Genomic DNA, 27,498 nt, shown 5'->3' with positions numbered 1-27,498 from the left:
AACAGCAATACTGTGCTCAGAGAATATGTTACCCCATGGTTGACTACACAGGCGGAAATTTTCTACGAATAGGTATACAAAACCCTGTACCTCGCTATGACAAATGGTTGGGAAATCACGGGAGCAGTGTCGAAATGTAGCGTAAGGGTGGTAGATTTTTTTTGCAGTAAATGTCTTTATCTGTTCTCGTTCTTTTTACTTCCTTTTACAAAAAAGGAAGTATTGTATTCGCGAAAAAATTTTCACTCAAAAATCGCCCTTAATTTCCATTTTGCTCACCCCCAAAAGAATGTTGAGTTTTTTTTTCGATTCGACCACATGCGGAAAAGTGCCTAAGAATGTATAGACACGCGAAATATCCATTTTGACCATCACCGAGGTAATTACAACGACTTTTCTCGTGACGTCTGTATGTATGTGCGTATGTGCGTATGTGCGTATGTGTGTATGTGCGTATGTGCGTATGTATCTCGCATAACTCAAAAATGGTATGTCCTAGAAAGTTGAAATTTGGTACATAGACTCGTAGTGGGGTCTAGTTGTGCACCTCCCCTTTTGGTTGCTTTCGGATGTTCCTAAGGGGGTCTTTTGCACCTTTTTGGGGGGAAATCATTGTTAATTTCGATGTAAACTCAAGTGGCGTTATAATTTGTCGGACACTTGGCGATATATCGCCAGTCTTTTGGTCGCCAAGTTTTGTCGTCAACTTGGCGACAAATTTGGCGGAGTTTTTTTTTTTTTTTTTTGGTTTCAATTTGGCCATTGTTGGTGATATTTAGAGAATAAATATTGAATCACATTAAAATAGCGAATAATGGGGAAATGACATTAAATTGGAGTAAAAGGAAGTCATGTGATGCACACATCAGCTCGTTTTATTTCAAAACGGACCTTACTTTAAAAACGTCCCTCGTAGTTACATCTAGAATTAATCACCTGGATTCCAAAGAGCGAGACGCTTTTTCATCGCTATTTAGTGAATTTTATGATGTATGATATGGATTTATTTACACATCAGGATCGTGTTCTGTATGTTCGAAGAGCGGTTATGTTTATGTACGTTAAAACTTTAAAATATAACTGGACAAGTTAACGGAATGCCCTAAACTGGTGGCAGGCAACTCGTCTATGGCGATCGGACGATCGATCTCGAACCCATTTTGAGTAGATCATTGAAATGTTTTGAGCTTTGCTTTCTGTCTCAATAGAACTTATAAATATTTAATTTTTGAAAGAAATTAGGTCTAACGTCTTAATTAAAAGTTTTAAAAAATTTTTGAACTATTTATAGTCACCATTTAATTTTAAAAAGTCTTTTGATGAGGGTTAACATAACGTTGCTTTTACTATTTAAAACAACTACTTGAGAAGTATCAATGTTTTTTTTTTTTTTTTTGAAAAAAGTTAACCTACAATTTAAAGTGTGCATAGTCTCAACCATGTATACAACGCATCCGTTTAAGTCTATGATGTATGCATCACGCAACCCCCCCCCCCTCCCCCTCTCCCCGACCCGATCTTATATTCAACCAAACGTGGAAAGTAGATCTTCAGTCCATAGAGATTGCCGATCGCTGCACTAAACTATGTTGTACTGGAAAGATAATAGTTATATCTAGAATTCATCCCCGGATCCCAAAGAGCGAGTCCCTTTGTCATCGCTATTTAGTGAATTTCATGAAGTATGTCATGAATTTATTTATCCATAAGGATCGTGTTCTGTATGTTCGAAGCACGGTTATGTTTGTGTACGTTAAAACATTAAATATAACTGGACAAATTAACGGAATGCCCTAAACCGGTGGTAGGCAACTCGCCGATCGCGATCGACCTCGAATCCATTTTTAGTAGATCACTGAAATGTTATGAGCTTTGCTTTCTGTCTCAATAGAACTTTTAAACATTTAATTTTTGAAACAAAATTAGTTCTAACGTCTTAATCAAAAGTTATTTAACAATTTTCGAACTATTTATAGTCTCTATTTAATTTTAAAAAATATTTTAATGAGGGTTAACATAACATTGCTTGCTTTTACTATTTAAAACAACTACTTGAGAAGTATCAATTTTTTTTTTTTTTTTTTTGATAAGAATTACCCTACAATTTAAAATCTGCATAGTCTCAACCGTGTATACAACACATCCGTTTCAGTCTATAAGTATGCATCGGGCAACCCCCCCCCCCCCCATCCCCAACCCGATCTTATATTCATCCAAACGTAAAAACCAGATCTTCAGTCCATAGAGGTTGCCGATGGCTGCCCTAAACTATGTAGTACTGTAAATATAACAGTTACATCTACAATTCATCACCAGGATCCCCAAGAGCGAGTCGCTTTGTCGTCGCTATTTAGTGAACTTCATGAAGTATGCTATGGATTTAGTTCCACATAAGGACCGTGTTCTGTATGTTTGAAGTGTTTGAAGCACGGTTATGTTTATGTACATTAAAGCTTTAAAATATAACTGGACAGGTTAAAGTTTTTCCATAAACTGTGCAGTACATGCAAGATAACCGTTACATCTAGAATTGGCTAACAGATTCCAAATGACGAGAGTGGTATTTCCTTTTGTCATCTCTAACTAGAGCACAATTATATTTATATGCATTAAAACTTAAACATCTATTGGCGCAAATTATCAGAATTCCCTACACTGCATATTAGATGAAATTAATGCACTATGGAGTAGGGTAGACCGCGACACGTTTACAAGGATTTTTTTCAATGATGTTTCTAATTTTTATGTTTTAACTTAGGAAATTTTACACATTGCTGTTTTAGGAAGCAGCTAATGGAGTCAAAATTAGTATATGCATTCGTTGGCTCAGTTTGTGTTTTTAACCGTTAAAAAAAATATTCTTGAGTCCAAGTCGGTTGCGTAAACATGCCCCGTACACGGGGCACGTTTACGCATATTTATTTTGACACCTAAAGTGGTTCTGTTAGTGTTTTGAACATAACGTCTTACCGTCGCTAAAATAAAGCAAATTTTTTACAGATTGAATAGTGTATGAAGCTTAAGCGGCATGATGACAGCAATACATGATTGTAAGCTATAAGATACGAATGTGAAACTTAATTAAAAATTAAATGATAATTTTCGAAACTAAATAGCCGGAAAATACTAAAAAGGTTTGAGACAGTTTGGAGCGTAAAAGTATCAGGTACACGTTTAAGTAAAATACAGTAAAAACGTGCGTAAGGGTGCTCTGACGTCAACGCGTAAACTTGCCCCGTCGCGAAGTTTGGATTTATTTTTAACAAGAAAAAAAAGTGTAAGAACATTTCAGTTCATACAAATACATTTCTCAAAAGAAGATAAAATTCTGTTAATTTTTATAGATTTGTTCTTTCTTAACAAAATATTATTTACTCACAATACGCTTCAAAACGTTCCTTTAACTTTTTTTTTTTTACATTGGGAGTAGATTATAAAAAAGAAAATTTGCTTTTCAGCTTTAAAATAATTTCTGCATTTTTTTTCTTTGAAGTGTATGAAGAGGAAAAAAGGGGGTGACTTAGACTAATCAGGGATAGCCACCTCAGGGCTTTTGAAAGGCCAGGATTTCGTCGAAAACTACGGAATACATGGAGTTAAATAATAATCGTCCCTCCATCTTGGAAAATGGACCTTTAAAATGATGGAAAAAACAATGCCAAATGAAAAATGACCAAGCTATTACAAAACATAGATTGTTTGGTGCACAGTAGAATTAATATCAATGTTCTAGTCACGTGATTAGTAATAGAATAAAATGTTTAAAATCTTTCTTGCTAAATATCTTGCAAATCACAAAGAACTTTTCTCGTTATCAAGCTGTACAACAACCACAAGCTGTCAACGTTTACTGTACAACATCGTGGGTTTTTATTCTGTTTTTGAGTTGTTTATGGTACTCTCACGTGGTAACAGCTCTAAACAGAACCTATACCTCGTTATATCATAGCTCCCAACCATTCCATAATGCCTTCCTCCCATCTATATATAAATAATATGTAAGTTATTTGAAAAGCGTACAAGGAAGTAAGGGGGGGGGGGGGGCTCGAAATAAAAATTGTAATTGTACTTTAATTGTGTCATTTCCGTTCTCATATTTCTTTACTTCAGAGCTAGAACTACGTAAGTCACATAATCGCTACTTTACAGGAGAGGGAAAAAGAGTGTCTGGCGCATACAAAAGATAGAACGCACGCTCTATTAATATTGGTAAATAGTCCGAAAGGGTTTTTATTTTAGAAATACGTCCCCAAGGCTCTATGCAGATTAAGATTCTTTCATACAATGCACTAATAAACAGAAAATCGAAAACTTTGGACTGACGTCTAGCTCTGAGATACAGATTTTTCCTAAAGTTTTCCACGATTTTTACAATAAATTATGCAGGCTCCTTGTTGCAGAATCTTTGGTAGTTTTCCTATGCAAGCCAATAGTTTCACATTATTTAACACACTCTAACCTTTTCTCATTGACTGTCATATAGTCAATCCTAGGACCATAACTTAATGATTACGGTATGAGCATAAACGCGAAGAGGAAAGCTATCGTTATTGGTGTTTCTTTGTAGCAACATCCTTTAGCAGCAAAGACAACAAGTTATTTGGCTGATATCGGGGCCGGTGTAAATAAAAAAAAAATCTGTTTCTTTGTGGCAACCACCTTTAGTGACAAAGACAATAAATAATTTCGCTACTATCGGGGAGGTGTAAAAGAATATAATTCTGTGTTTCTTTGTAGCAACAAAGACAACAAGTTATTTTGCTGCTATCAGGGCCGATGTAAAAAAAAACTATTCAAATTTTTTTTTTATGTCTTGAAACTCAAGATTCTATGCCTTGATATACTTATTCTTTTTTTTTTTTTAGGTGAAAATGCTTTGCTGACTTTGAAAAGATACTGAAGAGTATTTTATGCCGGACAAGAGATCATGTGATTTATTTGAAAAACGGGAAGTTTAATAACATATTTCTGAGCATAAAAATTATGAGCAAAAATAACTGTTATTTTCTGATACCGAACATCCTTATATTGTATTTATACAAAAATGTTTCACGGAATTCACAACAATTCTAAAGTCATACTATGACATTGTTTGAAGAAAGAAAAAGCGTTTTTAGGGCACTTTGAAATACAGCTCAGCCACTAAAAAACGAAAACGAAATCATTTGCTGTGTTGCCATTTTAAAACTAAATAAAAATATACCTAAATAAAATATTAAATCTTTATCTTCTTAACGTTTCAACAAAGAAATTTGAAAGATTATGATTTTCATTGTTTGAAATAATTCTTTGAGAAAGGAAGCTTTTATGAAAAGGGGAAAAAATCAATGCCAGCTCTTTGATTTAAGTCTTTTAAACCTTCAAACAAAAATGACATTCTCTATGCCTTTGAACTTCATTTATCAAATAGTGAAAGCAGAAAAGTATTTAATTCTTCGCTGAAAAATATTTTTATTGAACTATTATTTAAGACTTATACTAGCCTAAAAGTGCTACCGCTGGAAGAAAAGGATTAAAATGGAAGAAAAGATGCATAAAGAATCACAGCTTTAAACTGTTTTAAAAATTGAGTTGCAATAAAACAAAAAGAGCACACTCAATATTTTCAGCACTAACGGATCAACTAAAAGCAAAACTAAAACCACAAGCAGAAGAAATTCAGTTGAAACTATTTTTGTAATGGAGTTTATAAGAGCATTAGGAAAAGTATTTTGCTTTTTGTTCCTAAACTCAATTTATATCTAGTCATACTTAACAAATTGAACGTTACGGTTTTCTTTGAAGGCTCAATTTAAGAAGTTTACTTGAAGTTTTATGTCCAATCTATCAATACTTCTTCATAAAAGGCTCTAATATCTTTAGACGTTGCATGCAAAATATAGATGGACCTTAAAGGAATTTATTCGTATTTTCTATATAAGAGCTTTCAAGAAATGTGATATTTTAGCACCAGTTTTTAATCTTTTTGAAAAAACCTTCTAGCTATGTGGATCTTTTACTCTTTCCTTACCAAAGATAATTTTTTCAGTTAAATTTTAAGTAAAGTAGATAAGATAGTTGTTTCTCTATTAAACAAAAGCAAATATTAGTTGATTTTCATGCTTAAAAGGTTTTTCATTCCTTCTGTAAAGGGTTATTTTTGAGAAACGAATGTTAATAAGTTAGGGATAGTGATATTCGATTTATGTCAAGATCATTTGCTTTGAAAAGAACTAAGAGTATTTTTTCATTAAATATTGTGCAGCTTTCTGATCAGTAAAAAAATTAGGATGAAAATAAATCAATAACTACAATTATTACATGACGGAACATTCTTATGATTTTTCAAAATATGTATTTGAAACAGACCACCAGTTATTAAAACACTTATCATAAAAATATCTTTATCAGAATACCTGCCTTGATTTGATTTCCTGCTTGAAACTTATATGAAATAACTTACAACTGATAAATTATTTTAGAGGATAAACGTCCACCTAACGTAAAGTGGAAAATTCTTTGTCAACATAAGGGAAGATAAAATACAGAAGCATTTGAAAAAAAAATGGATTTCATATACATGCTGCCAATAATTTAGTTTGCAAAATTTAATACAACACAGAAGAAGTGTGAAAGATTTTTTCTGGTAAAAAATGCTACAACTAAAGTTTGAAGAATCAGGTTGATATTCTCCGACACGTTTTCAACTTTGACTTCTTAAAGTTACCATTACTAAACTTCAAAACTCAATGTAGCTCCTTTTTGAAAAATAATCGATACCCAGCCATAGATTACAAACAATTTCACTGCTATTTAGTCCTTTCATCATAGACCTCCTTTGAGACCATTAACTTTTCAGACCATTAAACTCTTTTTTTTACTGAACATTCTTTGGGCATCTTCAGGAATTTAAACTTATATCTGAGTATCAGCTATACTTTTCCAAAAATTCAACGAGTTTCTTTTACTGGACATTCCTTGTGTTTCTTGAGAAAATGAAACTTCATATTTGAGCAGCAGCTATACTTTTCAGAACATTCAAATTCTTTTTTACTGGACACTCCTTGTGCTTCTTCAGAAATGTAAACTTCTTATCTGAGCAGCAGCTATACTTTTCAGAACATTCAACTCCTTTTTACTAGACATTCCTTGTGCTTCTTCAGAAATTTAAACTTCTTATCTGAGCAGCAGCTATACTTTTCAGAACATTCAACTCCTTTTTACTAGACATTCCTTGTGCTTCTTCAGAAATTTAAACTTCTTATCTGAGCAGCAGCTATACTTTTCAGAACATTCAACTCCTTTTTACTAGACATTCCTTGTGCTTCTTCAGAAATTTAAACTTCTTATCTGAGCAGCAGCTATACTTTTCAGAACATTCAACTCTTTTTTACTGAACATTCCTTCTGCTTCTTCAGAAATTTAAATTTCTTTTCTGAGCAGCTTCTATTTCTCAGACAAACATGCTGCCAAAATGAACAACAGAAAAATGCTCTCTGTCGCCAATGGTCCTGGTATGTCCGGAAACTTATCTGGAGCGTCACGACCGGACAACCTGAGCCGGAGGTTCCCGGATGCAACAGGTGGGGAGCTCTGGAGCCCATGCAGCAGCAGCAGTGACGAGAACAACTCTCCAACTGCTCTGAACAGCTTCGACTGGGACAAACCTGCACTGGAGGATAAAGCGGTGAATTTTGGATTTTCGCAGAATAAAAAAAGTGGTAAAACTATCATACTTTGTTATACAGTGAAACCCCGATTTTACGTTTTTCAGGGCACTATGTTTAAAAGTACTTAAAATACGAGAAATACATAGAAAGCAAAAATCAAACAGAAAAAAGCTAAAAGTAGTAAAGATGATTCTTTCAAAGGGTATATTATCTATATTTTACAAAATTAGATCATTTCAACACATTTTGTTGCGAATCCGAGCGTTTAAGTTGAAATAGTCCGAAAATAGGGGATTGTTTTCTGGTCAATTAGTTTTAAGTAAATGCAGCATTTTCCAGGATTGAAATGATTTGCAAGTTTTTTCCCTGGTTTTTATGAGAGAAAAGAAAAGCTCTTCTATGCAATATTGAGAAAATTGGCCGGCTGGGTTTGCAGTTCTTCTTGTCCACATTCATTGGCGGACGAAAAATCCATATGGGCGGTTACGGATGGAGCAATGGAATTTGGCATTTATGTTTTCATGGAAAAACTTTTAACAACGAGGATTATCTCTTAAAAAGCACAAATGAAACATATTGCTTACTTTAGAACTTTTTTTCCTTTTTTACTTCCTTTTACAAAAAAAGGAAGTATTGTATTCGCGAAAATATTTTCACTCAAAATTACCTTAATTTCCATTTTACTCGTCCCAGTATGAATATTGAGTTTTTTTTTTTTTTTTTTTTTTTTTTTTTTTTTTTCCGACTCGACAACACGTGGATAAGTGCCTAAGAGCGTATAGACACGCGAAACATCCATAATGATGATTCCCGAGTTAATTACAACGAATTTTCTCGTGACGTCTGTACGTACGTATGTATGTGCGTATGTATGTCGCATAACTCAAGAACGGTAAGTCCTAGAAAGTTGAAATTTAGTACGCAGACTCCTAGCGGGGTCTATTTGTGCACCTCCCCTTTTGGTTGCATTCAGGTGCTTCTAAAGGTGTCTTTTGCTCCTTTTTGGGGGGGGGAATCATTGTTAATTTCGATGTAAACGCAAGTGGTGTTATATTTTGGCAAACACTTGGCGCCAAGTTTTGTCGCCAACTTAACGCCAAATTTGGCGATTTTTTTTAAATTTGTTTTAATTTGGCCACTGTTGGTGATATTTAGAGAGTAAACTATTGAATCACATTAAAATTTCCAGTAATGGGGAAATGACATTAAATTGGAGTAAAAGGAAGTGTGTGATCAGATTGTTCTTTTTTTTTTTTTTACATCCCAGAGAAATTAAATTCGGAAATCTAATACTAAATAACAAAACAATTCGGTTTAAATTAGCATTATTAGTATGCGGAAAAACTGGGACCTGATGGGAAAAACGTAAAATGCAGAGGAAACGTAGATTCGGGGGGACATAAAATCGGGGTTCCACTGCATATACATTACTTGTACGTACTTTATTTCACCTGAACTTAATGATGATTGTTGTCCGCACAGGAGGTGTTTCAGAGGTCAATGCTCTAAACATTTCATCCAGAAAAGACGTGAGCGAAAATAAAGGAAAAAGTGGTTACGCCAACGTAGGTACGAGTGAAAGGAAATATGACATCAAGCATGCAAAGGTATGTTTTGGAAATTAAAGCATGTCCAGAGTCTATGAAAATTTTGGCACAATTTCTTGCAATTTTTTCAGCTCAATTTTTTTCATACTTTTAAAAGGATTAGTTTTAATCCGTTCATTTTTAAGCACTTTTATTATACTTGGCCTGATTGTCACGGAGAAATCTGAGGCCTGGTGTTTCTGCAACTACACCACTTAGAGACTTCGGGATTTCTCTAAATGATTTGCTTAATCTTAAGGTACAACTTAGCGCTGAAAAATTAAAATTCTAAAATAAAATAATTATTTCAGTTAGGATGCAAAACAGCAAACTTCATGTAATTTCCCTATTAAATGTTTAGGTAATAAAACCCATTGTTACAAATTGTGTTGCCTTGCAACAGTAATGTTAAACTAATCATAATGAAAATTTTGAATCAAGGCTTCTCTGAAGCAAGTTGAAATTAGCAAGCATAAATCCTAGAGAGGAACAAGGATTAAATTTTAGTGCCAACTGCTCTAAGTTTTAGGCACGTAATAGGTTTTTTTTCCCTTTTAGTACAGAGCATTTATATGAAAAAATAAGGTGAAGTTTCGTGAGGGTAAAATTATTCTATTTCTGAAATACATTTACACCAAAAAGAATAAAATAACAGAATTTTTTTAAAAAATAGCAAGCACTTTTCATAATATACTCAAAAGAACGAAATAACTTTTCTGGATCCGAAAAGACGGAAATTTAAGAATTCCAGTAGTTTTCAAAATTCCAAGAAAATGACACCAGCAAACGAAGAAGTGCGGCTCAAGTCATGAAGAGAATTTATTATCATTTTGTAGAAATCAATCATAACTTTGAGTGTTGAAACATGCATATTTTTCTTATTGGGAAAGCTTGGTGGACCTTCATTTTTTAAACATTTCATTAACCTCGTATAAATTTAATCACAGCACAAGGTAATTTTATTTTGAAACATATTGCCATACTTTATGATGGAAATTAAATCATTATGTATAGCAATATGTTTTAAAATGTTTAGAAAAAACGGCAACGGTTTCTCTCTTCACTGTATGTAAGATGATTTTCAGGAAACTAATTTGTATACTCTGGGATCAACAAGCCACTTAAGGAAAAATTAATGCGTCAGTTCGTGTGGTATTCACGGACACTTGTGCATTGTATTATATGATTTCTTTTACAGCCATTTTTTTTTTCATATTGTTACCTCAAACGATAAATCAGAGAATCAGTGTATTTTGGTTACAACTTTGATATAACTATTCCTGCAACTGGTTCTCTTAGTGTGTTTAAATACGAACTCATTATTCATGATGGATTAAAATATGTTCGATACTATTATCGTGCATTGGAAAGTATTGTAAAAAATGTTATATATGCTGATTTTTCAAATCTATATTTCTTCTCCTGAAACAGATCCTTGCTTGTGGAGATATTCAAAAACGATCTCGAACTTGTTCTACGGGGTTGTCTGACTTGTGTTCTGATCGTCTGCCTCAACCTTTGAACTCCACCGAATCAGATGATCTTCAACAAGACAGCTGCATAGAAGGAAGGTAAAGTGATAGTTCTAACAATGGTCTTCAAATTGATTGAATTTCATACAAGTTGGTGCAAAAATAATGTCATAACTTGAATTGGCTGCCATTTTGATTTAAATGTAAAAAAAGCTCTGTTTTCATGGAAAGTTTATTTGAAAGTATAAAATTGGAGACATTACTTGGAAAAAATTACAGTCAATTCGCAATAACTCGAATGTAAAGAGACCGACGAAAAACTTCGACTTATCGGAAGTTCGCCTTACCGCTAGTTTTGGTTTTTGACATTTTAATATTAAAAACCATCGAATATTGTAATTAATATGTACAGATAAGGGACAAAATTACAGAACAAAAAAGTTTTTAAGCACAATATGCAGTTTAATCAAAAATATTAAAGAAAAAAAAATCAATAGCATGGTTTTTTTTTTTGATACTGCTGGGGACCACTTGAATAGAGCTGATTCTACTTCAGGAAAGGTGCACATCTTCATTCGTTTCAAATTTGAATTCATGGATTCTACCGCTTTAGAAGTTTCTGTTTTTCTTTTAATATCATTGACAAAGTACTTGTTTAGACATCTTTAATAGTAAAGAAAACTCACTCTCTCTCAGGAACTTATCAGCAAGTAATCGAACTAAAGAATGAAGGGGAACGCATCTTAACTTAGGTCAGCTTTTGAATAAAGGTACATTCAGTTGACTTGACAACTTGACAGCTTAAATGTAAATTCATAGTCCAGCAACATGTCAAAGTGTACGCAGTGCTGTGCAACGAAAGAAAACAAGCTAACTCATTCCCGCACGTGTAGCTCCTTTATCGCATATTGGTTCAACAGATGCTCTTCTTGCGTCGATTGAGCAGGAATTGCAAGTAAAGGTGAATTAATTTTTCCCTAATGGTCACTTGTTTCTTTCTTCTTTTTTTTCGTTCTTTCAAGATATCTTTAAAAAACTTCGAGTTAAAGAAAGTTAACATTGAGATATTGAGAATAATTAGCATGGAATTATAGACAAAGAGATCCCGACTCGATAAAAATTTCGAGCTAAAGTAATATTCGAGTTAACAGACTACGAGTTATCGCAAATTCACTATATATCGCTCAAATGGCTACCTCCCAAGCTGATGCAGAATTGCGCTCGTTTTACGGCATTTTTAATTGTTTCTCGCAAAACATCTGGCTCCAAATTAGCGATTTCTTCTTCAATGTTAGCTTTCAAGACTTCCAAGGTTCGTGGCTTGTTGTGATAAACCCCTTAATTGTTCGAGGACATCGAACACGATGACAGGGAAAACGATGATGAAATTCACGTTGCGTTAATACAACAGACTTAAAATTTGTCGAATAAGCACTAACAATAAATCCACGTTCTTGAGATGTGTATCGCTCTATGGCTTGTTAACAACTAATTCACTATGTGTCTACATCATAAATGTCAAAGCACACTGACATTTGGCGCCATCTGCAAAAATGGTGGTCAATTCAAATTATGACATTATTTTTGCGTGCGTCACCCTATAGTTACAAAGCACAACATCCGGATTTATACTTCTTCAACAAACGTCAATGAAGTACAAAATGTCATAATACAACATTTTCCTTATAAATTTTGTGTTTTAAAAATGTTGATTATTTATTATTGTAGCACATACTTCAGTAAGAAGGAAAGGGTACACAATTAACAAAGTGAGGCCCAACGTCCAGAACCAATTCTGGGACCTTTTCCAATAACTGCTACAGCATTCGCTGCTGTATGTTTCATATTTAAGATATATAACTCAACGAACTACAGGTGTGAACTACAGAGCTGTGAATTAATAAGGTTTGTCGATAAATAATGGCAATCTTTTCTAATAATAAAGCTCAAAGTCTCTCTGTCTGTGGGATGTCTGTAGGATGTCTGGATCTCTGTGACGCGCATAGCGCCTAGACCGTTCGACCAATTTTCATGAAATTTATCACAAAATTAGTTAGTAGCATGGGGGTGTGCACCTCGAAGCGATTTTTCGAAAATTCGATTTTGTTCTTTTTCTATTTCAATTTTAAGAACATTTTCTGCAGCAAAATTATCATAAGATGGACGAGTAAATTACCAAGTTATCATGACGTGGAATGAGAGAGCAAATGAACATAGCCAACTGGCGAGAAATTCGTCATCCATTATTTGTAAATATACAGGCGAACCGAATGACCTTTTAATTTTCAACTACGGGCAAAGCCGTGCGAGTACCACTAGTAAAGATATAAAGTAACAATAATACTTTAAAGTAACAATAATACTTAACTTCTTTACATACTAATAAAACAGCAGTCAGTTCTTTAAAATAACTTTAATATCTTGTCATGCAATGGGGTGTCTGGACTGTCTTAATAAGAAATTAGTGATGCATCCATGGCTCTGGGGTAGAATCTTTGCTTTGTCTGCCAGAGGTAGTGGGCACGATTCCCACTGGTGCACTGAGTGTTATTTCCTTTCTTTATGCTGTAAATTTTACCTGTAATAAAATAAAGAAGTAGAAAATCTTTCGAGGCTATGGCACTTAATCTTTCCGTAGTGTTTGTTAACTTTGGACATGTAAACAGCAACAATAATAAATTAGCAACTGCATTCAATAAATAATAGAAATGACTTACCATACGAGTAAAATTACTTGCAGTTACGGTACCATTTCAATAACTTTAATTAACTTTATAAATGTCCTAACGTCAAAGTCTGTTATGGAACATGAATGAAAATTTATTTCACGTGCTGTTACAGACTTTGACCACTCAGAGATGGCGGACGTTCAATTTACGTACTATTGGAGGCTCTTTAAAAACTAATAATTCATTCGAAACAGTATATTCAATAAATAGGAGCAATGAATAAATAAGCTAATAATGATACTTAATCCATTGAACTGCTAATTGTAGTTACGAAAACTTATCAACAATATCTTGACATATTATGGACGTCTCTGAGGTTTCAATCATTTCAAGTACCATTGCAGACTAGTGTCTCCGAAGCATCATTCGTTTCATGTACACTTACAGACCCTTTGACATCATGACGACGTGACTCTTGGACGTCTTTAAGACGACAAAGAGTCACAAACACTTTTTTCGTTCTAAACTTATAAAAATAATTTCACTGTGAGAGAAGGAAAAACATTTATTAATTATCGAGGAATACAGTCTCTGAGACCCATGTATCACCCCTTGTGACATGAGCAAACATCCGAAAAAAGAGGGGAGGGTGCAAAGGAAGCACAAATAATCATGATATTTCATATATTTCATACGCATTTTTAAGCAAGTCATTTAGTAGACGTCTGCATTGTACTTACCGTAGGAGGAGTGAGGTGAAAAAATTGTTACAATGTTTACGCTTTTTTCATGTTTTTATATTACTTTCAGTTAAATATTGTATTACCCTATCATAAATATTTATTTTGTACTGAATAGAAATTACATTAATTCTATCTCAAAATTTATTAGCGTTATTATTATTTTACCCTTAATAAATTTTACTTTAATTGGAAAGCTTCTCTTAAAATACCAAAACCACTCTAAAACTCACACATTCTACCACATCTTTGTACTTCATGTGCTTCGACTTTAAGAAAATTAAGTGCTTAGTCACTTCAAAGCCACTTGTTTTGAATTATGGGAAAAGGAACCGGAAGTCGAGTAGTCGGGTACCTCCGACATTTCGCACTCCCGCTATTCGTCAAGCTCGAATTTATCGAAATTTAGGATCTGCATTGCGAAACTAGAATCAGTAGAAGTGTTAGTACAAATGTTTATTTATCAGCATTTTTTAAATGGCTGCAGCTAATACCCATGAAAATATTAAAATTTTAAGGTTTTACACTGCCATTTTTCAAAAGTTTAAGCTAAACAAGTTCGTCAGTGATAAAATGGATTGAACAGAATAAACCAAGAATTTCAGTAACGTCTCGTTATAGCGCGCTTATCAGAAGACAACAAAAAAGCGCGATATATCCGAAAACGCGATATAACCATAAGGCCATAAAAATTACTGTTCAATTAATGTACAAATCATTGACATGTACACCTACAAAAACATTAGTTTATTATCATATTAGTGCGATTTGCATCATAGGAACAAAAGAATATTTGCTAAGCAATTTTTCTTTTAACATAAATGAATATTTAAAATATTTCTATTATAAAATATTTTATGCTGGAATACGGATAAAAATTCGCAGCTCAATCTGCAGCGAATTCAGAATCATAGAAAACATATCGGTTTTGTTCACTGCTTTAAAAAATGAGGAAATACTTTTTTTTTTTTTTTTTTGAGAAATGTATATTTTTTTTCAATAACGTCAAATGTAAAGCAACAGTGTTTTTGTCTTTTTCATATAATTTTTCGAAAGACCATGAAAAAGCGTGAACCAAATGAGCGATATAACAACGCGAGGTGTAACGATGTGTTACTAGGCTCATAAAGTAAAACAAACGAGAAAAAATATGAATTGAGAAAGTTAAAATAATATGATAAATTAAAAATGAGGAAAAGACATAATTTTATACACATTTTTCAGTGAGCAAGAAAGAAAAATATATTGACCACGAAAAACAGCAGAACCCAACAACCACTTTTGGATTGTTTTCCATCATGAATACGATACATTCCTGCTTTGCCCTGTTATAGTTTCAAAGAATTCCCTCTTTACTTCCGTATTTCGCTGAAAAAACTTTTAGCCCAAGCGATTTCGATCGTTTTACGATATCAATTTCTGTGCATCAAACAGGAAAAAAATTCTACAAATTTGCACAGAGAATAGACATTTTTTACTTAGAATTCAAATGACGTCAAAAGTTCATGATCAATAACAGTAGATGCGCTCTCAGAATGTCCCAAACTACACATTTCAAAGTATACTATAATGATCTATTTATTTATGCAATTTTTTCTTCTCCTTTCTCTAAAACAGTGAAGAAGATTTTCTAAAAGAAAAGGAAGAACTTAGAAATGTTGCTTGGTTTCAAGCTGGAATTCCTAGGTAAATTATAGAATTATGAAACATTTATTTAATATTTCTACGTAAATTTCGAATGGTATTATTACATCGCCAGTATGTGTTATTTACTTTTTTAGGCATGAAAATTAATATATGCAATTGGCTTAACAGTTATTTTAAAACTCAAAAAAAGTTTCCAATAAGAGTAAATATTGCTGTCCAAGAGATTTCCCCGAGAGAATATGTATTACTTTTCAATGTTTTTCTTTTGTCAAGATTGCCTCAATTTGCCATGTTTTCAAAGCAACCTTCGATTCACAGTTTTTATTGCAATGAAAAATATTGTACTTCGTCAAAAAAAAAATTTAAAAAAGCGAAAAATTAATTTGAATTCTGAAATTTTGAATTCAAATCATGTTTTTCTCAATCATGAGTTGCGGCAGGACCCTACTCATTGGCTACTACCCTACTCACTTGTTTCTAGAAACGGTTCCTTGTCCTGCTCCTCTTCTTGGGCGGTTACCTGTGTGCAGTTGTGTATGTGTAGGTGTAGACTTGTGTGTGTGTGCGTAGACCTGTGTGTATGCACGTTGGCGTGTGTGTATGTGTGTAAAGGCGCGTGTGTGTATGTGTGGGATTGTGTATGTGTATGAGCGTTCGTATATGTAGGATATGGAAGCCACCGATCAGGATCGGGGGACAATACTCAGCACCAGAGGAGTCGCGCCTGCAGAGGACGGTGGGGTTGAAAAAGGAACCGGAGCGCGTCAAGGATGGTCAAGTGAAAACAATTAGCAATCGTGAAACAAAATACCCGCCCTTGTACCCCCCTTGGAATCAACTACATGTTTGAGAACATAGTAAAAATATTACTACATAAGTTACGCCGCAAACTGAAAATATTTTACGATTTTACTTTGCCCCACATTCCCCTATACTGGGTGTTCCGATTTAACCTGCAAGACCTCTACTTTTGCAACTGCTAGTCCTAGATGTATACTTCCAATTGCAAAAATGCTCAAAATCAGATGAAGAATTAAGGTATTGAAAGTTTGAAGCAAAAAAAGAATTGAATAAAAAAATATTAAAAAAAAAAAATTATACGGGTCCTAGGTCCCCTAACCTATATTCAGAAAAATAATTTCCGTTGAAAAATATTACTAATACAAAAAATTTGACATTTGTGCGACCAAAACTCAAGGAAATATTCGAGTTCAAAGTTTTAAGGGACCATACAGAGGATGAGATTGGAACTTATGGCTCCTTCAGAAGTATGACAGGTTGTTGTAGTAAAAACACAAAGTGTTTGTATCTTTCGTTGCTATTTTTAAAAAAAAAATGCAAATGTTGTGCCATGACACGCAAAAACACTACAAAACATCGAACAATTTAAAAAACCACACTCTATGCAGACATATGATTTCAAACCCTTGTTAACCACTATATTTTTCCCCAAAAGTTGGTATTGACGGCGAGTGTAAAGTGGTGTAAGTCACAAAACGCTGCATTTCATGTCTCGGTAAATATTGGTCGTACTAATATCGAACTTTTGTGTTGGAATTATTTTTCAATGGGGATTATTTGCCTAAACATAAGCCTGGGGCTCGTAGAAAAAGTTTAATTTTGTATTTCTTGACTCATTTTAATTTTTGTTTCAAACTTTCAATATTTTAACTCTGCATTTGATTTTGAACATTTTTGCATTGGGAGTGTGCATCTAGGACTAACGGCTACGAAAATATAGGTCTTAAAAATGGAACACCCTGTATATGCGTTTATAAATGTTTCCCTATCTCTGCAGAACTAAGGATTTTGTTTAATGTAGGTGAAACTGGAAAATATTTTTTTTTTCACACTTTGATCTTTCTTCTTCCAGGGAGATTGCTCTGGAGGTTCTTCAAGGACAGGAGGAAGGTTCTTTCATCGTCCGGGAGAGCAGCACGCGGCCCGGATGTTTCGCCCTTTCCTTGAGGGTTCCTCCAGAAAAGAATCCATCCGGGATCGCCCATTACCTCATACTCCGGACACAACAAGGATACAAGATCAAGGTAAGGCAACGCAGATACGGTTGGGTATTTTATTAAATTTCAAGTTATTTTCTACGATCTTTCAATGATTCACATCTGGTGGATTTCGCCTACCGTTCTTGGAGTTATATTTTTATCTTCTGCAAGGTATCGAGTGTCGATAACTCGGCATTCGATAATCCATTCAATCCTTGCAAATTCGGCCATATTCTAGCCGGGGAATACGCCGTGCGAAAAACCTGTTGCGCGCGAAGTTCCCAAGAACGCGACTTTTTCACTTTTCAGTCCGTATTAGGTCGGGTTTACGGGATTCTACTGTATGACAATCTTAAATCTGTCAAGTATAACCTAGAAGACGAAAGATGTTACAGTGGACTCCATTCACGTACGTAATTGCGGGTGTTAATCATCCCTGAGGGTGAGGGTAAGACCCCTATATATACGAGCCGACGCATCAGCTTAAGATTAGCCATTTTGGATCGGAGCGCGTGTTTGAGTGGTTGTCTTTCTGGCGAGTTATCACATTTGGTGATTGTTCACTGTGACCAATTATTAGCGGCACGTGAATTGTTTGTTAAATAAAATATTATTTTTGGCCGATTTGGCGAAATCCGAAACTTTGCTGTAGTAACCCTATGAGTTGCAAAAATGAAAAATCCGATCCAAAATGGCTAAACTTAAGCTGATGCGTCGGTCTATCTATATAGCGGCTGTAGGTGAGTGTACTGTAGCAGATGAAAATCCGATTCTGAAGCGTCCATTGACACATGCATTTTTCGGCTCAAAAAATTTTTTTCCTCATTTAAAAAGAGGTTTTTGAAAGTTTTTCTTAGAAACGCTGTAAAAAAATGCTAAACGATTCATTTGGCACAAAAAATCTGCCTATGTAATCGTAGCTGAAATTCTCGGGACATCAGAAAGTAAATGAAAACTTTATTTTGTGCATAAGTTAATTAAATGAAATCTCTAAAAGTAAATTCACTTCTCTAATGAGTGAATTCTCTTTTAATTTATCACTTTTATCATCATTACTCACACAATTAGTGAGCTTTTGTAAGCCCTACGCATGTACATCACGTATAAAGTCCAGAGATAATTAAATAAAACGAGTGTCTTTAGGACTACTAGCACTGAATACTGAGCAAAAATACCCGCTGACGAAAAGTTAAATGGGCCGTTGTCACACGGTGGGTAACGGCCATCGTCAGCGCTGGAATCTAACTTTGCTCTTAGAACGGGAGAGTTGCTCTAATAGAACATCTATTAAAGATAAAAAATTGGCTTTTGTGAAAAGCGTTGAAAATCATAAAAACAACATTAAAGTCGCATGGATAGCTTAAGAATTCCATACGTGTGTTAGTTGCGATAAAAAAAAAAATAATTTGAATTTTGAAATTTTGAATTCAAATTATGTTTTTCGCAATCACAAACTGAGACAGGACCCAACTCATTGGAGTTATTGTTTCTAGAAACGGCTCCTGTTCCCCCCCCCCTCCAAGCTTGCCTCTCCTCCTGGGCGGTTACGTGTGCATAGTTGTGTGTGTGCGTAGATTTGTGTGTATGCACGTAGGCGTGTGTGAGGGTATATGTGTGAAGTCGTGTGTGTGTATGTGTGTGAACGTGCGTGTGTGTAGGACATGGACGCCTCCGACCAGGAAAAGTGGATAGCTCAAAACCGGAGCAGCCGCGCCGCCAGCAGAGGACGGTGGGTGGTGGTGCTGCAAAGGCTTCTAGTCCAAGCTGAAAAAGGCACGGACACCAAAAACGGTCAAATGAGAACAATAAGCAATCGTGATTGCTCAAAAAAAAAAAAAACACGAGTCAATGCATAAAAAGACATTCGATAGAAGAAATGAAGCATCAAACAACCAATTAAAACTAGAAGTCTGAGTAGAAATCATCTGAGGGAATTCAAATCATGTTACCATCATCATCATTACTGGTGAGAAGTGAAACAAAAAAATCAAGCTCGAAGAATTTTAGTTGGACCGGAAAATATGTTTGAAGAGACGCGTTTTGGATTCCATAGGTACTAACAATGGGGAAATGCTACAACTTTGCGGTTGTTTATTTCTTTCATTTCCGTGTATTATTTTCATATACAATCAAGTTTGTACAAAAGCTAATGGACAACAGATGACCAAAAGGCAAAAAAGTGAAAATTAAAAATTTGCAATTACTGCGCTTTACCTTCTCATAACCATGCAATCGCAGTTAAATTTGAGGAGTGTAGGGCAGTTTTCTACACGCTACTTTCATATGCTACCAGCGTTGATATACAGAGTTTCAGACACTTCGTCTGTTTAAGCAGACGTTAATGCAGCAAAAAAAAAAAAAAAATCTGCCGCAAAAACACTCACGTGCAAGGATATATATAGTCAACATATCCGATCTTTAACTTGTAAATTTGCAAAGAGTTTGCATCTGAAAACATCCTGAGAGTCAAGCAACAGCGACAAAAAGTATCCATATGTGTTTTTACTTCCTTTTACAAAAAGGAAGTATTTCATTCGCGAAAAAAATTTCACTCAAAAATCGGCCTTAATTTCCATTTTGCTCACCCCCGAATGAATGTTGAGTTTTTTTTTCGACCCGACCACACGTACATATGTACCTAAGAACGTATAGACGCCCGAAATATCCATTTTGACGTTTCCCGAGTTAATTACAACGAGTTTTCTCGTGACGTATGTATGTACGTATGTATGTGCGTATGTATGTCGCATAACTGTTGTGCGTTGTAATTGTATTCTCGAAAAAATTTTTACTCAAAAATCGACCTTAATTTCAATTTTACTCACCCCCAAATGAATATTGAGTTTTTTTTTTTCGACTCGACCACACGTGGATAAGTGCCTAAGAACGTATAGACACGCGAAATATCCATAATGATGATTCCCGAGTTAATTACTACGAATTTTCTCGTGACGTCTGTATGTACGTATGTGCGGATGTATATCGCATGATTCAAGAACGGTATGTGCTAGAAAGTTGAAATTTAGTACGTAGACTCCTAGTGAGGTCTAGTTGTGCACCTCCCCTTTTGGTTGCATTCTGGTGCTTCTGAAGGGGTCTTTTGCACCTTTTTGGGGGAAATCATTGTTAATTTCGATGTAAACTCAAGTGGTGTTATAATTTGGTGGACACTTGGCGACATATCGCCAGTCTTTTGGTCGCCAAGTTTTGTCACCAAAGTGGCGACAAGTTTGGCGTTATTATTTTTTTTTTCTAAATCTGGTTTTAATTTGGCCAGTGTTGGTGATATTTAGAAAGTTATTTATTGAATCACATTAAAATTGCAATAAGGGGGAAATAACATTAAATTGATGTAAAAAGAAGTCATGTGATGCACACATCAGTTCGTTGTTTTTCGTTGTTAGATGTTAATCAGTCCAAAATCATTCGGAAGAAACAAAAAAAAATTTATGTATCCACTAGTCAACAACCACTGCACCGCCATTTTTCATCATTAATGTCTCGCATGCAATGTATTGAAAACGTGTTACTTTATCTGAAAGACATTCCTGTTCCACTTAATCAAAATCGATTCTGATTTTTCCGATAAATTCATCTTTTAAAGTTCGCTCCTTTTGCCCTTCAGATATCTGCTCTCTTTCTTTCGAATGGTTTTATTAACTTCATTACAGGTGTCTCTTTTTTTAACTTGTTATCTTGCTTAAGTTTTATGCCTTGTGTTTTCAAGATTCTTAGATTTTTTTATGCTGTTTCTTTGAAGCCAAGACTCAAAAGTTCTTTTTATTAATAGTTAACCTAAAATCCTTTTGAAATTTTTCAAGTTCAAGAACGTATTTCTCCCTCTTTTTGTCTGTGATTTTGTGTTTTACTTCGTTTTCCTTTTAATTGCAGTGAAACTCCGAGTTTACGTTCCCCAAATCTACGTTTCTCCTGCGTTTAACGTTTTTTTTCATCGGGTCACAGTTTTTGCGTATACCAATAATACTAATTTACCTGGATGGAAAGCTTTTTATTTATGAGTTTCCCGTATGTAACGTTTTCCCTGGGTAGTAAAAAACAAAGAAAATACTTCAAAAATAAAATAATAGTTTAAAAAACTAAAAAAACACGCTTTCGTAGCAAAATGAACTAAAAAGCGAAAAATAATCTTTGGAAGATAGTAGTTGATCAATCACTTAATTTTAATGTAATACAAAAAAGCGTGGGGTGCTGTCTATTTACAATTTTGCTTGGACAACAAATGGAAGAAATTCAAGCAACTGATAAGAAGCCCCCCACGCTTTTTTGTATTACATTAAAATTAAGTGATTGGTCAACTACTATCTTCCAAAGATTATTTTTCGCTTTTTAGTTCATTTTGCTACGAAAGCGTGTTTTTTTAGTTTTTTAAACTATTATTTTATTTTTCTGTTTTTTAGTCTTATGTTGGAGAATTATCAGACGATGAAATTATTTATAAAACGAGTTCGAGGTAATATCTTAAAGTTAAGACAAGGGCACTCCGATGGGAAGCTACTGCGGTGAGTCATCGATGTATGTTTGCTGAAATCATATTTATATTGCTTTGAAAAATTTGAGATGCATTTGAATAAAAGTTTTGTTCAACAATGGTCTGATCAGCAATGAATTTCCAATTGAAGGCTCACCTAAATTTTGGCATGAAATTAGTTAAAAACAATTATATTTCATGTTCTAATTACCTTGGAACATTGGAACAAATTTTGTCTGATGCAGAAAAATTAAAGGTTTTTGTAGATATTTTTGAATAATTTTTGCGAGCATTTTTTAATGAATTTTTTTTAATTTCTCCTTTTTCACATTGTTGGATTTATGCCAAAATATTGATTAAAATTGGAGGAACTAACAATTAAAAGAGTTAATTAATTAATTTGATTATAGAACGTTGCATTGTCATCGGGTCTGAGGTCGCTTACCAAATTTCTAAAGAATCCGATCGCAGGAAGTGGGCGAAATTTGAGCTGCAAGATTCCGTTACAAGATACATACATACATACAGACATACATACAGGTGAAGCTAATAAAAGCGTGTTAATAAGAGATATCTTTCCTTCTGTACTTCTAGTATGTATAATAATGTAATAATGCTATTAAATGTACACATTATACATTTTAAAAGAGTCATCTTGACTCCCTTTAGTTTTTTTTTTTATTTGACTTTTGCTTTCTATATATTTTGCACGTTTTACGTTTTCCCTCATATTACTTTTTTTAACCAGTTCCTTGAGAAAACGTAAATTCGGGGTTTCACTGTACTTGTTCGACTAACATTTATTCTAATTACGCCAAGATCTTTCATGAAAATAATTTTACGTAACTTAACCTTAACAAGCTTAACCTTGACAAAACTATTGTAAGAAATAATTTTCCATTAACCAATAACATATTCTTAATTGCTGTTTTCTTTAACAGGGTTTCACTAAAGAATTCCACAGCTTGACCGCCCTTATAACCCACCATTCTGTGATGCCAGAAATGCTGCCTTGTCCTCTGAGTCTTCATCGCCCTTCTACGCGCGATGCGGAGCACGAGTTTGACGATCCTCCTCCAGAGACACCACCAGATATCTTCGAAGATATACATTGGCTAATGACAGACCTAAATTTATAGAAGAAATTTCACGCATTTCTTGCAATGTAGAAATTAAGGCTGTGTGCAAAACAGTCCGCATTCAGTGTGAAAGCATTAAATACTTGCCAAAACTGACTGAGTGCTTTGCCTTTTCCAGAAATCTCAGCGTACTTCCATTCTGCAAAAGCTGCCACAGCGCTAACTTCTTGAATCCAACCAATGGATTACTAATGGATCCCATTGGTAAATTCCGAAGTCTGTCACAAAAACCGAAACAAAACAAAACGATATACTTTTCTGCAACAGGTTATTGTTTAATGTCACATGGATGTCTCTATCAAATTGCTCGTGGCGGTTGCCAATAACTTAGTGTATAAAGATCGTTCTATAACTCTGTTGACATAAAGATATATGGATGTTCTTCTCCAAATACCTACTTAAACACTTCGCCACCTATAACTATCTCGAACTTACTATATCATATCCAACTATACTGGAAGATATTACTGCTGTACATAGTTTCTAAAAATGAATTTATTGACTGAATATACGGCTTATGCAGTACATAAATCTTGAAAAAGGACGTCCTTTATGAACCAATCAATCAGTTGTTAAATATAGATCTGCTGCTACTTCTATAAAATGTGAAGTCAAACCTATTTTACGTTCAACACTTGTGGGCATTTGATTACAGCCTAAACAAGAAGAAAATATGTGATATTATATCGTGCGACTGTTGTCACAACACTTGCATTGAACATTAGATTGAAAATACCAAAACGTTTATAAATAGGGAAACTGCATTCATTAAGAAACAAACTTTGTGTATTCTTCCCTGTTTTTTACAGTTTTATGTTTGTAATAGGTAAGGAAAGGACTTATAAATCTACCTAGTTTTTAATGTGACATCTTGAATGTGAAAAAATCATCGCTGTTGTGCAACAGAATGCTGTTCAGGAGGGTGGATGTACTTCTTTCAAACAGATTCTTGCAGTACATAGCAAATATACTTGGGTTCCAAATAATATTATTTTAGAGGTAAATCTGCTTGCAGTTGCTGACAAGTGGATAAGGTGTATGTATTATTTGGACTGCTTTTGTATTGAACTCATTTCAAAAAATTTCTACTGCTGTCATTCGGATATGATACCAGATAAATTATTACTTAAGCTTCTAAAAAAGAACTCGTGAGCCTTCAAAACGTTAAAGTTCAATTAGTCGGTGTCCCCCAACAAGCAGTTGTCATGTCTTTCCTTTTTACTCATGTCTTCAACAATTGACTAGAAGCATTCTGATTTTCTCTAAGAAAAAAAATACTTTCTTCAGTTCTTGCGAGATTTTTTTAAAAAAGCATGCATACATGATATAATTCTGAAACTTCAAACTAATATGAGGCAGAGAGAAGCAAAGGGATGTAAGTGAACAGTTTCAAGTTTTGGGTAAAACGCGTTTACAGATAACATCCTAGGTAGTCTTTCATTGAAATTTTTTTCTAAATCATGCTGTACAGAAGCACCTACCAGGGTTACCAGCACCGTCTCTCGCCCCAAGACAGAGGAGAGGTTCACCTACCATGTTTACTGGTTACCTCCAAATTTTTAATTTTGCCACTTGCATCCCTTTGCTTCTCACTGCCTCATATGTAGTTTCCGATTTTCATTTTTAGTACAAAAATTATACGTGTCGTTTTGAGCCGGAAGAAAAAACATATTAAAAACTGAAATACATAGGAATTAAGTGAACTATACGATAATATCCATCTGAGCTTTATATGACTGCTGGTTATCGAGGCAATCTCAAAACTATAGAACAAGTGTCAATTGTTCGCAATTAATACTGTATTTATAGAACATGAAATTTCTTTTCTCAACATTCAACAAATAACAAAATATTTTTTGACTTTAAAATGGAAAGAAAAAGTATTATCTTGGAATTTAAAATATTCTCTTTTTAAAATAGATGATTGATTAGCATTGAATGCAGGATTTTTTTTTTTTTTTTTTTTGTTTATTTTTGAGCTTAAGTAACATTGATACAAAAAATAAGTTAAGAAAAAACCACTGCAATTAGGTTCAAATTTAGTAATTAGCTTCCAAAGGTTCCTAACTATATTAGATTCAACTCCCCATACTTATAAAAAGAGAGGGCAAAAATGTTTTTTATTATTAGTATTCATTAGTGTAGCAGGTGGCTTACTGCTCTATTTAGTGTGAGTTGTATCACAGACGGCGTGACTAAAATCCAAATGACAGAACAGCTGAATTTTTGTGGCGCCATCTCTGACATAGCTAACTAACTGGAGTGATAATACGCTTGTTACATTAAAATCCTATTTTGGATTCCTCCCCCCTCCCCCTTACTTTTCCTGTTTAGTTTTATATTAAGACCCATATTGAAATTTACTTCACTAACAATTTCAAAACTCAAACTTAAAAAATAGCTACTCTTTACATTTACTTATTTTATCACCTGAAATAGCATTTCGTGTTAAAATAAGTTTAGAGCATTAAATGTTTTGGCTACTTTGTTCCAAAAATATTTTGAGCGAACATGAATGAAAAATTTCCATACTCAAGAAACCGGACTTTTGATCTTGCATCGTATTACCGTCATTTTCTAATATCTATTCTAGTCATGAGTTTATATATATCCTAATCTAGTCATCATTTCTAATATAAAATGACACTGATCATATCTAGTCTTACAATAAAAGTCATTTTGAGTTGTAATAATGTTAATTTACTAGTCATAGCAGATGGGGCATCTTGACGAGAGCTACTGTCAAAAACAGTGATTATACTAGTCATCTTGTTTATGAGTTGGAAAAACACTATGAAAACACTGATTACACAATTCTCGTTTATCGTGGTGTGAAAAATACAGTATTAACTAGATACCCAACAAGTAACCGATTCAATGAGCACCCAAGACCATCAAGTAGACGGGCAAGCGTCCGAAAAGCGCATGCGCTTGACTTAGAGCATGTGCGCAAACAACTCTTGCCATATCCATCAGCCATCCTCATCATTGACACCAGGTAGGCTAAGCTTTTGCCCGTTTACTTCAAGATTCGCTTTCAATGACGGCCAGTGGATGCCGCTACAGAGTTGTGTATCTAGTTATATGGTTTAAAACGACATTAGTGATTGTAGTACAGGTACAGTCACTCTTTTCATAGTTTGAAAAATCAGTGCGTTTGTACCTTTACTACGATGAATCTACTAAGTTTCTAACCTATGTTTCTTTTCCTATTCTAAATCAATAATATGTTTTTAGAACCATTGAAAATATACATGCATTGAATCGAACAAATTATTTGCAAAAGAAAAAGGTTTATGTTCCTTAAAAAGTCTATTTTGTCTAGTTATAGATTGGTTTATGTTTTTTATGTTGTATATGGGTTTTGTTTGTTTTATTATTATTACTATTATTATTATTTTCACAGCTTCCTTCTTTGTGTTCGTTTGTAATTTTAAAAAACTTATTTATGTAATTTATTCAGTTGATATAATTCAAGTGAATTTTTATTGTGCAAATTTAATTTATTGTGCAAATTTGAGCTGTAGTACTATCCGATACAGCAACTATGTTTCCATCAATTGAACTCACTAGTATAAGTCAATTTTACTCCACGAATTTCATATTAATGCTTTTTCAATCCGACGTAGGCAAGAAAATGGCAAAATTTGAACTCGTACTTATCATCTTCTATTCCTCCAATCATCTACAAGAGTACCAGATTTTAAAAAAATGTGCAATGACAGGAAAAAAAAAAGGATTTCAGCTGATAAAAGTTTATCTTTCTGCTGTTTCATTGGGAATGGATTAACTATTTTCAAGGAAATTATAATTAACATCTCACAAAAATCATTAAATTTAAGTATCCAGAAGTATCCTGTTATACTATTTCCGACTAGCTGATAACTTTCCCAGACGGAGTGTAGTACACTGGTTTAAGAATGGTTAAGAAAATTAACCAATTTGCATGCTGAATGTAACTTCTTGCGTTGCCAGAATTGGAAGCTGTCCGAACACAACTTCGACGATTGAATGTAACTGGCGTCAAGCTGCACTGGAATCTGGTTGATCCATTTTTTTCTTTAATAGATAAGACTACTAATAGATAATATAACTAATAGATAAAAT

General features: G+C 34.1%; 1 protein-coding gene across 1 annotated transcript; it reads left to right on the top strand.

Annotated features, from left to right (window-relative positions):
* The first annotated feature begins 7,453 nt into the window (after window positions 1-7,453).
* LOC129232171 (EGFR adapter protein-like) lies at window positions 7,454-23,391 on the top strand. The gene is made up of 6 exons (XM_054866411.1): window positions 7,454-7,700; window positions 9,132-9,256; window positions 10,667-10,806; window positions 15,734-15,802; window positions 17,637-17,808; window positions 23,194-23,391. The coding sequence occupies exons 1-6, from the start codon at window positions 7,454-7,456 to the stop codon at window positions 23,389-23,391; spliced, it is 951 nt and encodes a 316-aa protein (XP_054722386.1).
* Window positions 23,392-27,498: the final 4,107 nt, after the last annotated feature.

Source organism: Uloborus diversus, unplaced genomic scaffold (assembly GCF_026930045.1).
Source record: "Uloborus diversus isolate 005 unplaced genomic scaffold, Udiv.v.3.1 scaffold_11, whole genome shotgun sequence".
NCBI lineage: Eukaryota > Metazoa > Arthropoda > Arachnida > Araneae > Uloboridae > Uloborus > Uloborus diversus.
Note: the sequence above shows the minus strand (reverse complement) of the source record. Positions and strands in the feature narration are given on the sequence as shown.

Bases quoted from the DNA above. Each gene is read 5' to 3' on its own strand.
- LOC129232171 (XM_054866411.1), top strand. From the start codon at position 7,454: ATGAACAACAGAAAAATGCTCTCTGTCGCCAATGGTCCTGGTATGTCC. The intron at 7,701-9,131 runs GTAAAACTATCA...TTGTCCGCACAG, and splicing joins TTCGCAGAATAAAAAAAGTG to GAGGTGTTTCAGAGGTCAAT. The intron at 15,803-17,636 runs GTAAATTATAGA...TTCTTCTTCCAG, and splicing joins TTTCAAGCTGGAATTCCTAG to GGAGATTGCTCTGGAGGTTC.